General features: G+C 37.6%; 1 protein-coding gene across 1 annotated transcript in view; it reads right to left on the minus strand.

The window, feature by feature from the left end:
• Positions 1–767: 767 nt before the first annotated feature.
• The window catches only part of SAMD5 (sterile alpha motif domain containing 5), a 54157-nt gene continuing 41666 nt past the window's right edge, over positions 768–13258 (minus strand). Inside the window, exon 2 of the mRNA XM_059941037.1 lies at positions 768–4739. Within this exon, the coding sequence (XP_059797020.1) occupies positions 4677–4739 (63 nt within the window). The 3' untranslated portion in view covers positions 768–4676. The remainder of the gene's footprint in view (positions 4740–13258) is intronic.

Below are 13258 nucleotides of genomic sequence, written 5' to 3' on the forward strand. Positions count from 1 at the left end.
TCATAATGCTGTTCCAATTCGGCTCTCCAAAGGGCCTTCTCACACAGCCCCTTTTTAAAACAGTAACTGAAAGGAAAAAGGTGTCAATTGCAGTTACATGCACAAAAACCACATGGCAACTTTCATTTAGAATGAATATCTGCTCTACTACCTGGATGGACACAAGGTGATTTTTCAGGTCCATGCACACGTTTTTGTACGGTCAGAACTTCTCAAAGAATAATGCTTTCGTAACCCATAGAGTATCTCAGAATAGTGTCGAGTTTAGCAAGCAGGGCAACAACTTCAGTGAACAACAGAATTTCTAACATTTGCCCCAATCAATATCCTACTTTGCCCTCAAGAAATTCAACACAGCACTTCATTTTTGGAATAACAAGGGAAAATTCATCTGACAAAGGACATGATACGGAATACACCTATAAAAGGTATTTCTCATCTCAAACAATGTTTAAGAGTCGACTTCTTTCCTTTTGTTCCAGTGGAAGAAATTTTGGTCAAATTGTCAAAAAAAAATACCACCAGGCTCTTGAGGTAGACTTTAACCTCCAATTTTCCTCTAAAAGTTATCTTTGAACAACAAAAATTTTTTTAAAAACTTAATTTCCAGGAATTTAAACAATTTAAAACAAAATATCTATTTTTATAAGTAAAAAAAGTTATGTTGTTCAATTTTCTGAACTACCATTCTACCTTTTTTTTTTTTTTGCCTTTTATGGAAATATCTAAAATAGTGATCATGGAGTAGAAAGTTATTAGATTTTTATCTCCTTAGAGATTAATAATAGAAAACTGAAGAGGATTTTCTAATCAAAGTATCTGATAGTATAAAACATCTGATGTAGGAATACTTAATTGATGACCTCTGAGACTGCCAATTAGAAAATTCTAAAAGAGAAAGCCTAGCTGATTCACTTTGCTCTGTACAACTTATCTGGTTTAATTTAATACAGCAACTATGATGGTTTTATTCTAAGCATAAGATGCCAGCTGGTCTCTTCTAAGAATTCTGTTCCTCTGCCCTTGGTCTGAATGGTGAACTGGCCATTTTGGAGGTGTAGCTCTTGCTCATTTCTTGCATATGTCTCTGGATGTAATTTTCTACTCTTTATTCCTTATTCACTTTGAAATGCAGAAATCCTCCACCTGTCTGAACATGATATTTTGACACGTAATTAAATATGACATGTAAAAATTAACCATTTTGTCGAAGAATTTAATTTTCTTCCACCTTCCTTTTTGTTACTGTTCAATGCCCATGCAAAGGACCTGTTTACAACACCCAGATTCTTCACAGAGGACAATCCAGACAGGCTTATCTCAGTTTCCTGGCAGGTGCATTCCAGCCACTTGCGCATCTGGTTTCTCTTTGCATAGAAAAGAGTTTGCCGATCCACCATCATCTGCTTCATGTCTTGGCTGGATTTATCCCAGAAAAGGCTACGGGGGAATGCCCATTTGCACTCTTAACTTGTAAATCACAATCATAACATCAGAGGAAATGCATATCTGCCACTCTCTAATTTGCACACTAAATTTATAAATCTAAAGCTGTTTTAAAAAGGGGCAACTTAAAGAATACCTTTATATGTCTATGTGACAATTTCCCCAGACTTGAAAAATGTTGGCCTTAGCTATTCGCTCATTGTTTTTAAAAATCACATTCTTTTCATTCGATCAATAAACATTTACTCAACTCCTACTATGGGCAGGCACTGTAGCTCTCCTTTATCCTTCCTAAAAGAAAGCAAAGGGCCTTATTCAGTGGGTTTAAGGCATCAATACGGACAATTTATGCTTGAGTCGATTTATTCTTGAGTGTTCTAGTCAGTTTTAAGGTAATCTCTTTCATATAAGAGGAAAGAAAGAAGGGAAGGGAGCGAGGCACTGCGCACTTACTATGTGTCCAACACCGAGCCAAGAACTGTGTGGGTGTATGTTGCAGAATTCTTAAGCCTCTTAAGAACTAAGGGAGGGTATGTATTCTTCCCATTTTATGGACAAGGATGAAAAGCTTTGATGAGTTTAATAATTGTTCAAGATCATTTCTCATGCTACATTCTTAGCTTATGTTCTTAACAGATTCATGACAGGAAAAAGCTATCAACGTGATTCTAGAATTTGAACTCAGATCTGAGGAACTCCAAAATAAAAACTCAGTGCTTACTGTTTCTGTTATTAATTTCACAACACCAAGATGCTATAAATTTCTCTGGATTGAAAAACTGCTTGAGTACAGCTATTCTATGTTGCTGTAAATTCCTCTGTGAGGAAAGAGCCCTTAAAATCATGCATTCCCTATGCCAAGAATATGTGCGTAAAATCTTTCTTTCCTCACCTTAAAAATTTTGTTTTAAGATGAAATGAAGAAAGTGTTGCTATAATCCTCTCATTTCCTCAATATTATGAAGTAAAAGTCTGTAATTAACCTCTCTTCATGTTCTAGGAAATACAAATCAAGATAATCCTCTAGTTTTGATAATATATTTATTTGTCCCTTTGCTATTTCCTTTACCTTAAAAAATTAAGGATATCATGAATATTAGATAAAAGAAAAAAACACTATGAAAAAATTACTCTTCTTAAGCATAATTATCTCCAGATATAATTCATGGTAAGATTACTTCCTTTCTCTTATGTCTTATATTCTAACTCTTAACTCATCTTCATTTAATGCAAAAGAATTAATGGGCTTCCTTTAATATTTCTCTGCTTATTTTAAAGCTTTCTTCCTGTAGCTTTAGGTAAGAAGTCTTTAAAATCCATGGGCTATTTCACCATTCTACATTGTGATAGAGGATTGTTATTTTCAAATTCCAAGAGTAAACACAAAGAGAAGATTTAAATTTGGCAAAATAATTGAAGCTAGACATTATATAAATAGAAAATAAAACTTGCAATGACCAAAGAGCCCCCTTTTTGGTTGCAGCAGATTGCATCATAATGCCCACAGTGAAAAATACTAGATTTTTCAGAAATCGGGTCCTCTCTAGCAACAATTCAACAAATGCATGTAAATGTATATCTGTGAAATAAATCTGCCACAGATCCTGCACCTGGAAATGAGGTCTCGAACAGGAAGCCATTTATTATCACAATAAATTATATCTATAATCTACAGAGACCCCCACTCCTTAAAAAAAACAAAAACAAAAACAAAACATAACTTGGAAATTTTAAAGACTCACTTGGAAAAAAAAAATGATGAAAGGCTGATTGGCGTATAATTCTTACAAAACTGCAAGCAGTTTTTTTTTAAACATGTAGTTTAAAAGACAACGTATACATGCTTTTAGAGCTTAATTTCCTTGCATTTGTACATAAGAATGAGACTGACTTTACCCGATGTCTAAATTAATCTCTAGAAGTAGCTAAACTATGTCAACTTCAGATTTTTAAAGCAGTATTGTGATTAAAATAGCCCTTGGAGACCTTAACTGCCTACCCATTCCCCTACGCACCAGGAATAAATGAATGTACATCTATCTCTTTTTCTCCGAGGGTTCCCTACTCTTGAGCATTACAATGTGATGTAAGCTTCAATCTCTTTTGTACTTCTAAGTAGTGCAGGGAAGATTCTGGAATACAGTACTGCCTAGCTGCTCTCAGAAGCTGTCTGACCGTGGAGCTTGCTGCATGTCTGGATCTCTTTTGATGATCTCCTTTTAACTAAGTTTTGGGTCTGGTCAACATGACTGCATTTTCTAAGCAGAAAAGAAAACTGCCAACATCCAAAGGCATAAACAATAGGAATTAGAAGAACTCCGGATTCATCTTAATTTCCTCCTCCCACCTCCTTCTACTCTCCTTTTTGGCTGTGGTTATACAGTGCTCTTAATGTCCACTGCCACGGCCCACCTCTCTGCCCCACCTCCAAAGGCCTGAAATCAGAATCTGGGGAGGGAATCTGGGCCATGGCAGTGTCCAGGGCTGAGGAAAACTGGCCATCCAGTCACACAGCTGGCCCTTGCTCAATGTACATCAGAGTAAGACACAGGTCCTAACACTCAACTTCAGCCAGATGAAACTTAAAAAGAGAAGTTACAAAAAAGTTTCTTCCTTTGCAGATGTTCCTGAATTTGTCACCTTTATCATTGTACCTACATATGAAATAACTATATAAAGCACTTTAAAATAAGAATTTCCTTCACCAAACTATTCTATAGAGAATTATATAAAATACTTAACCTATGAAAGCAGCCCTACATAAAGTGAAAAAGTATGTTAAAATACAAAATTAAAATGACTATTCTCAAGTTAAAGGCTAATTTGGAAATGATGTAATTTCTAGCTATTGCCAGAAATCTTTTTGTCTTGTATTACCACTTAAAATTAGTCAGTACCCAAATGCCTTAGCCAACCTCACTTATTTTCAGCAAGAATTCTTAGTACCGAGGGCAGAATCCCAAAATATGTATCTCACAATGGTATGTCTTTAAAAAATGAACTCAGTACTTCTTTATGTGTGATATTTCACTGTCTTTTGTCTAGCTATTATAAGTTCGTTACCCAGTGTACTAAGTTGATTATTCCAGAATTTTTCCAAGCAAAAAGTTAGGCTGATGAGTATTTCCAGGGTCATCATCCATTTCCCTTTTTGAAAGAAGGTTCTAAATATGCCCTTTTCCAGTCTTCAGGCACCTCATCAGTCCTCCACGAGTTCTCAAAAATGATATCTAGCGGTTCTGTGATGACTTCGGCCAATTCATTAAGAACTCTAGGATGCCAGCCATTGGGACCTGTGGATTTGAACATATCGGGGTTATTTAAGTTCTCCTTTACCCATTCTTCCCCTAGTCCATCATGGATTCCTGCTCCAATTTTTAAGTCATACTTGTCTCTTTCTGGTTACCACATGGACTTTTGAAAACTAGCTTTCAGTCTCTGCTTTTTATCTATCAATTTTCTCTTTGAAGCTAATAAGAGAAAAATGTATTTTATTCTTCTCAAGCCTCTGTTTTGTTTAAAAAAAAAAAAAGGTCTACTTCTCTTTCCTTTCATGTTTCTTATAAGAAAAGGAAAGTTAAAAAACAATAAATAAATAAAAGTATATCTTGTAATAGTTTGCCTTCCTAAATCACATCACTGAATTCTACATTCTGTCAGCCTTAGTCATAGGTAACAGTCAACATACTGCAAAACATTTCAAAGGCTAACTAGCTCGTGCTCAGAGGGTACATATCTATCTATCCAGCTTGTCTGTGCAAGTGCTAATTCAAAATGTACCTTCCAAAATAAAAAAAGATTCACAATCATCTTTAATCATGATTTGTATGCACATAACTTTTTCACATAGGCATTTAAAAAGCATAGTTGTGCATGAGCTGGAAAGAGATGAAGACGGATTTCTTACAAAGCAGTAACCTAGTTGAATTCATCTGCTATTGTGTGGTCATCTGCACCAGTGTTCTGGGATTGATATTACACTAATTATCTCCAAGCTCTGATCGGTGTTGACAGTTTTAACCCCTTCGTGGTCACCATGATTCCTCCAAAATTGAAAGACAGCAACAGATTACAGTTTCCTGCCCATCTGTCATAGTTATGCCCTGGGCCTAGAATCCCTTGACAGAACGAGAATGGACAAAGGAGAAGAAGGAAAAAAAAAAGAGTGCAAAGGAAGAATGAAGATGCCTGGGTCTCTCCTATGATTTCTGATATGACAGGCAGGCTGTGCTGCTTGGATTCAACGATTTTCTTGTTGTTGTTTTTTAACTGGAAAAGCTTTTGGAAAAGGTTGAATCAATTTTGCTCTCTTTTGTTTTTGTTTTGTTTTGTTTTTCTAGTCTGTATCTCTCCAGTGGTACCCCCAGTTTTATCTCTTGCAAAAAAAAAATCATATTGCAGGCATTATTAAGACTTTTAAGAAACAATTCTGCGTATTTCTCTAGGGCATAATAATTTGTTTTAGCACATGCCATCTTCACCCTTGCTCAAACCTGCCGATGGCAATATGTTAACTAATATGTCATCATTAATTACTTTGGGTAATATCATCTGGCAGTTGCATCTAAATGGATAGGAAGTATTACTAGCCATGCTCAGGAAGTTTCTTTCTCCAGAAAATCAATCTGTTTTCAGGCCTTTTTCGCCACTGTAAGACCAAGTAATAATATCTTACTACTCACTAATATATTCACAGTCACTCAGATAAACCCATACCCAAGCCAATCAATGCCTCTATGAAAACCAAACTCCTGTTATAAACTATGTAAAAGTAATGTTCAATCTGTCTTGACAAACTAAGCTTTTTTTTTTTTTTTTTTTTAGGGGGGAGTGATCAAAGTTACCTTAACACGAAGAAGGCAAAACTGTTTCATTTTTAATGCTCTAACGAATGAATGAATGAAAAAGCATTGCAACAGAAATTGTATTTGCTATAGAGTACAAGATAACTTGCTATTTCTATCTGAAAAACCAGAAAGAGCCTCAGGTTACAGCATTAGGGTTACTAAGACCTCAGGAAGACTACAGCTGAATTCTGAAGGGGTCACAAAGGAAGGAGGCAGCATCCTGAGGACATTCTTATTAAAATGATTCTCAGATGTCTGCACCGCAACTGATAGGCTCTGCCTGAAGTCAGCAAGATGACCTTGTCTACTGTTAAAGGTCATTTTATTCCAGGAACCTGTGCAAATAAAGAAAATGCCTTTGTACAGACTATCATCTAGTAAACGGGCAGACACCCTCCACCTTAAACTTATCTAAAGATGTGGACCACGAAGTCATTCACAAATCTAGCATCAACCTAACAGCCTCGGAAATCTCTTTTGTCTTTGGTTCAACAAAAACAAATCGCATTCATTAAACAAGCCCAGCCCTGCAATTTGCTACTTTTCATTCTTTGTGGGGAGGGGGTGGGAGGCAAACAGCATTTCCACAGTTGGGTCATGGAGAGTTTCAAGATGTGAGAGCAGTCGCAGAGAACAGTAATTAGCTGAGCACATGTTGCTTCATGATCATAGGAAACGTGAGTAATTTCCATGCTAGGAAGGCTCCTTGGAGCTCTGGCGCCTGGCATGCATTGTGACATCCCAGATCCTGTTCCTTACAGACCGCAGTCGTCAAGCCGAATAGAAATGAACAGACGTTTACAACTCTGACCAGCTTTAAGGAGATAACTGCTAGAAATATGTCTTAGGGGCAAACAAGCGATACCAGTCCAGCCTCATTTCACAGAGCTGCTCCTACCACCTCACATTTTTTCCTTTCATTTTCCCCCCTAAATAATCCAGCATACTCCTACAAAGAAAAAAGCCCTTTCTTCACTCCACCAAGAAAAATAACAATCTGTTTATATGCGTTTACAGCCTTCTTTGGATATGACTAGGCTGACTTAACAAATCATGAAAGGAATTGCCTCAAATCTGGTCCTTTCTCAAAATTCATGAAAGTCAACCCCTGGACCAATAAATAGCAAGTTATATTTTTGGTTCTACTAATGCTCCTGAAGTTTTCCTGTTTTTAAAGTTTGTAAAAATTGAATGCCAGCGGTTTGTAATATGCCAAATTATTATCTATGTCTAAGGAAACATTACTAAAAGGTTTATACTCTGGTTTGGCCTAATTCTTCCCCGACCTGCCTTTGAGCCCACTCTCAGTTCCTACATCAGGGCCATACAAACCTAATTCTTGGGCTGAACTGTGACTTTCTCAGTTTTATTTGCTCTAAGCTCTTATGGGGGATGGGAGGGGTACAGAGACAGTCCTTCATTTCACAGATATTTGGCAATTCTAATCTGTGTTAGAGTTCCAATCTGAGAAACAGAGGGGGTGGGCAGGGGTGCAGAAAAAGTTATTTAAGGAATAAAGAAACTATTATCCTGTGGTTAAAAATTAAGTGTTACGAGATTATGTGTTTTTTTTTTTCTCAGTTGATTATTCTGATTTGTAACTGGCTTCTAGTCTGTTGCTCTTTTCAGCTTGTGATTTTCCCCCTAATTAAAAGGCAATCAGAGTTATATGCAGGCTAAACCATTTAGAAGTTATTTCTCTATTGCGATATTAGTTTAAAGGATGTAGCTCCATCGCAGCTGCAGAACCAATAAATTCTCCACATGTGGTGGCTGAGATAAAAAAAATAAAACTGGTGACTGTACAATAATAGGCCATGCAATTTCCTTACGGTGGGGGGAGAGGGACGACTCTCTCATAGGAAAAAATTAATAAAGAACAATGGTGCAAATGTTGCCTTCTCTCCTCCTGGATGGCACAAGGCACATGAATCTGAACCTTTGGGTGGCTGGTGATAAGACAAGATTTTTTTTGCCGCATAACTTTCTCAACATTCAGCCATGTCACACTACTTATTGTTATGGAACCAAGGAAAGTTGGTAATTTGATAAGAGACCGGGGGAGGTGGGCGGGTGTAAATACAACCTCATTTTAGCTGTAAATTTCTCCAAAGGCAGAAACCACATTTTACACTTCTTTCTGTCTGCCTCGGGAATATTAGATAGATAGGAGTACAGTTTCCTTTGCCTACACAGCAGAGCATAAAATAGCAATATGTTCACTAAACCCATCTGCATCTTTCAGTTCCTCGGAAGGCCTCTGGGGGGACGCCTCAGGCTGCCTCCCAGCCCCCAATAGGCTGGAGGATGCAATGTTATGTTACACAATGAGCGGGCATATATGTCCTTTTTTCTACAGGAGTCTTACAGGGTAGGTTTCCAGGGATTCTATAGACTAGAAAAATGTTTGGCCTGCTCCAGAATGATCCACGTATATTTTCTTTTTCTGACTTTAAACACAAATACCCAGACGCATTATAAACCATTCTGTACAACTATCCTGCCTCCATCTATGGTGTGTACTTGGTAAGTACTGATTTACTATCTAACTCCTGAAACAAATTAAACAGGTTATAATAAACTGCGCGGCTTCTCGCCACCTTCTCTGGACCCACAAGAGTTCTAAGCTTCACTCAGGACTGAATCTGCAGGTTTTAAGCAAATGGAAAGTATACTGGAGAGGATGGAAATTTGCCTACCCCTTATTATTCAGAAAACTCTCAGGAACAAATTCAGAGGTTAAAAGACAAAAGCGTCTTTATTTATGCTCTCCTCAGGGCATTCACCGATTTTATAATTTTTCCAACTGAATAGCTATGTAAATTCCCGATTTCTTACAAGCACTTTGTTATAGTCTTCGTTGACATATTCTGAATATGCTAAATTCCCCCCACACGGAGGACAGCCCACAGGGCTGTGGTGCAAGTGGCAGCAAATGCCAGGAGACCACGCTTCAGAGGCCTGGGACCTCCTCACTGCCCAGAGTTGGGTCATGTCTTATCTCTACCAGGAAAAAATGATCAGGAGTTTAACCGTTGGGAATTCTGAATTCTTCTTTCAACAATTTTATAATAATTAACAGCTGGTCACAACATGAAACCGGGACCAGGTCACCACACTTTCAAGAAGTTTAATAGTACTGTTAAGGAGGTAAAATAGTAGCTGGAGGGGACAGTGCTTTTAAGAACAAAGAGGGATTCTGAGCATGTTTACAGATGGAGTGGAAGGAATCCATGGAGAGAGACCAAATGCAAGAAAATAAAGGCATAATTATGGACCATAATTATGACTAGGGCCAAGAGTAGATACCCAGAGGAGGGATTAGTCTTAGAGGGGAGAGGGGCAATTCCTCATCAGAAACAGGGAAAGAAGAACAGATGGGCAAAGATGTCAACACACTTGGAGATGAAGGAGAGAGCGAGGGAGGTAGCTCGTGTGCAACGGACTTGCAGTTCTCAGGAACGACCTAGCCAAGGTCATCTGCAGAAGGGGAGGTGAGAGGAGCAAGGGTACAGTTTTAAGGCGCCCAGAAGCGGTTAAGGGGGGCCTGAACTGGGACATGAAATCAGTTTGACAGCTGCAAGAGGGCAGGTTCAGCTGGGCTGGACTGCATAGAATTACAGTGAAATGAGCTTTTAGAGTTTTTCTGTATTACGCTTCAAAGTCTCCAAATACTACCCAAAATAGTGATCAAGACACAGCCCTGGAAATGCGCAATGGAAGTCCAGAATAGAAATAATGATAAATGCTACAGTATGTTGTATATGAGTGTTCTGTCTTCCAGTAAAGCTCTTTAAGGCATATTTGATATGCCTTTGAATGAAACAGTGCCGTTGAGGACTAGCTTGGTCTGTTTGGGCTGCTATAACAGAATACCACAGACGGGGTGGATTATAAACAACAGAATTATTTCTCACACTTCTGGAAGCTGGGAAGTCCAAGGTCAAGGTGCCCACAGGGTCAGTGTCTGGTGAGCCCGTCTTCCTGGTTCACAGACACCATATTCTCACTAGGTTCTCACAAGGAAGAAGGGGCAAGAGAGCTCTTAGGCCTCTTTTATAAGGGCATCAATCCCTTCCTGAGGGCTTTACTCTCATAATCTAATCACCTCCCAAAGGCTCCGCCCCCAAATACCATCACATTGGGGATTAGGTTTCAACATATGAATTTTGAGAAGACATAGACATTCAGTCTATAGCATCATCTGTCTCTAACCAGGCTCCCTGGCTACCCATTTAAGGGTTTCTCACCTCTCTGTCCCTCCCTCTCTCCTTCTCTCTCATCTACCTACTCACAGTAAAATCATCCTTTATTATGTACTAATGGTGCTTGAAACCACCATTAACACTAACCTACTAACTCTGATTACAATTATCACCAATGTAATTGCCATCAACTGTAGGTTTATAGTACATATTACAATTATTACTACCTGCCTACCCCACCAACAGTAAACAGCTACGAACAGTAACTGAGCGACCTTCTTCTGTGCCAGGCACTGTGCTAAGGACACAGTATATCTAAACATAATCTCCTTTACTTCTTACCACAAGCCAGCGTGATGGCTATCATGGACTCAGTTTTACACATGGCGAATCTGAGGCTTTCAAGTGTAGATACCCTGAGAGGGTCAAAGAGCTCATCAGTGGCAGAGCAGTCCTGTCCCACAGCAATGCCCAACCTTGTAAAAGTATGTCTGCACTCCCCATCATTTTTGTTTTTATTTATTTATTTATTTATTTATTTTGGTCCGTGCAGCATGCGGGACTTCCTTGACCAGGGATGGAACTTGTGCGCCCTTCAGTGGAAACGCAGAGTCCTAACCACTGGACTGCCAGGGAATTCCCCCCATCATTTTTGACTGTGAATGTATAGTAGTTAAACAGCATCCTCCAAAATTCACATCCACCTGAAACCTCAGAATGTGAATCTGGAAATACAGCCTTTGCAGATGGTTTAAACTCTGGAGATGAAATCATCCTGGATTTAGGGTGGGCCCTAGATGCAGTCACTAGTGTTCTTTTAAGAAGAGGAGAAGACACAGACACACACCGAGAAGAAGGCCACGTGAAGACAGAGGCCAAGAGCGGAGTGATGCAGCTACAAGCCCAGTAATGCCAGGAACCTCCAGAAACTGGGAGGGGCAAGGAAGATTCTCCCTTCGGGCCCTTAGAGGGAGCATGGCCCCCCCAGGCTGTGATTTCATATTTCTGGACTCCAGAACTGTGAGAGAGTAAACTTCTGTTGCTTGAAGCCACTCAGTTTGTGGTACTTTGTACAGCAGCTCTCATAAACTAACACGGAATCCTTTCACAGAAATACTTAATTTCTCAAATGCTCTTGGGAGTATTTTTAATCACTCCATCGTTTTTAGCAATACATGCAAATGTGATTTTAGGCAAAAGGTATTTTATTTTTATTCAGGATACAAAACGTTGTGCATAATGCTTACTTAGATATATTTAATGTCATTCAAAATATACAAGCAAATTTTAAATTCGTCCTATTAAATAAATGATGCAAACTGTTATATGATTTGTAAAAAATACATTAACAACTATATGCTGTGTTTATGCATCCTCCTTGTATATTACGATGCAGACTGAGATTTAACTATTTCCCACAGCATCAAAAATAGAAAATAATCAGCAGTTGGGATGATTGTTTTCATTTTGCTTGATGTCCACTAGTTAATTTACTTGAATATTTATGATTTCCTTTAAGTTGCAAGACCAGAGGGAAGGTTACAGTGACTATTTGTAAGCATTTCTCTACAAATAACACGCTATATACGTGGACATTTTTATTTCCAATAAGTTAAAATTGAATGTAAACACCAGTATTTTTCTGTTTTGATATCAGTTATTGAAGAATGTGAATTTAATGTGCAATGTAAGCATACCTGAACTCTTATGAAGCTTTCATTTTACAGAGGAAAATATTTAAATAATTTTCATTGATATACTTAAAGATATATAATGAAACAGTTACTATTCCCAACCTGGAAAACTTTCTTGACTCTTTTGACAGCTCAGAAACCTCCAGCTAGATAACATGGCAGTTTCTATATTAGCAGTTCTCAAACATTTGTTTACAGGAGCAAACTGAATTTTAAAAAACACTGAAGATTCCAAAGAGCTTTTGTTTATATGGTTTATAATTATCGACATTTACCATATTTGAAACTGCAACTGAGAAATGTTTAAAATATTTATTTAATTCATTTAAAAATTAAAATGTACATGTATCATGTTAATATAACATTTTTATTTAAAATAAATATATTTCCCCCCAAATTAATAATAAGCATGACGTTGTTTTGCATTTTTGCATATCTCTTTAATGGCTAGTTTTATAGGCTACTGAGTTCTCATATCTTCCACACTTGAACTGTGACAATATGTTGTTTTAGTTGAAATAGATGAAGAAAATCTGTGCCATTAGAAAAAGGAAAATATTTTAATAGCTTTTTAAGATAGATAATTATAAATATTCTTTTGCTACTATGACAAAATTTGACAACATATAGATTCTTAAGTCAGTTACCATGTGAAATCTGAAACCATATCAATGAACTATTTGTACTCCATCAACTACATGAAAATCTCTGGTCTGTCTTCTACTATTAACAGATCTCTTGTCATACGTGATTTGGCAACATCATGCATTAATCATTTGGAAAATATTAGGTTCCTGAGTTATGCAGATCTTCTAAATGTTAACACGTATCATCATTCAATATCAAAAAAGTAACATTTGTTACTATCACCACCCAGCTCATCCTAAAAGCCTTCAAGTCTTGGGAAACTGTCAAGCTCACTGTGGCAGACACAAGTTTTTTTTTAATGTAATTTTTACTTGAATATTCAAATTTTATCATTAACAAATATTATCCATTACTTTTCTTGAAATATTAGGTTCACTTTACTCAGTTTCAAGAAATTTAGCTGCCGGGACTTCCCTGG

Source organism: Balaenoptera ricei, chromosome 12 (assembly GCF_028023285.1).
Source record: "Balaenoptera ricei isolate mBalRic1 chromosome 12, mBalRic1.hap2, whole genome shotgun sequence".
NCBI lineage: Eukaryota > Metazoa > Chordata > Mammalia > Artiodactyla > Balaenopteridae > Balaenoptera > Balaenoptera ricei.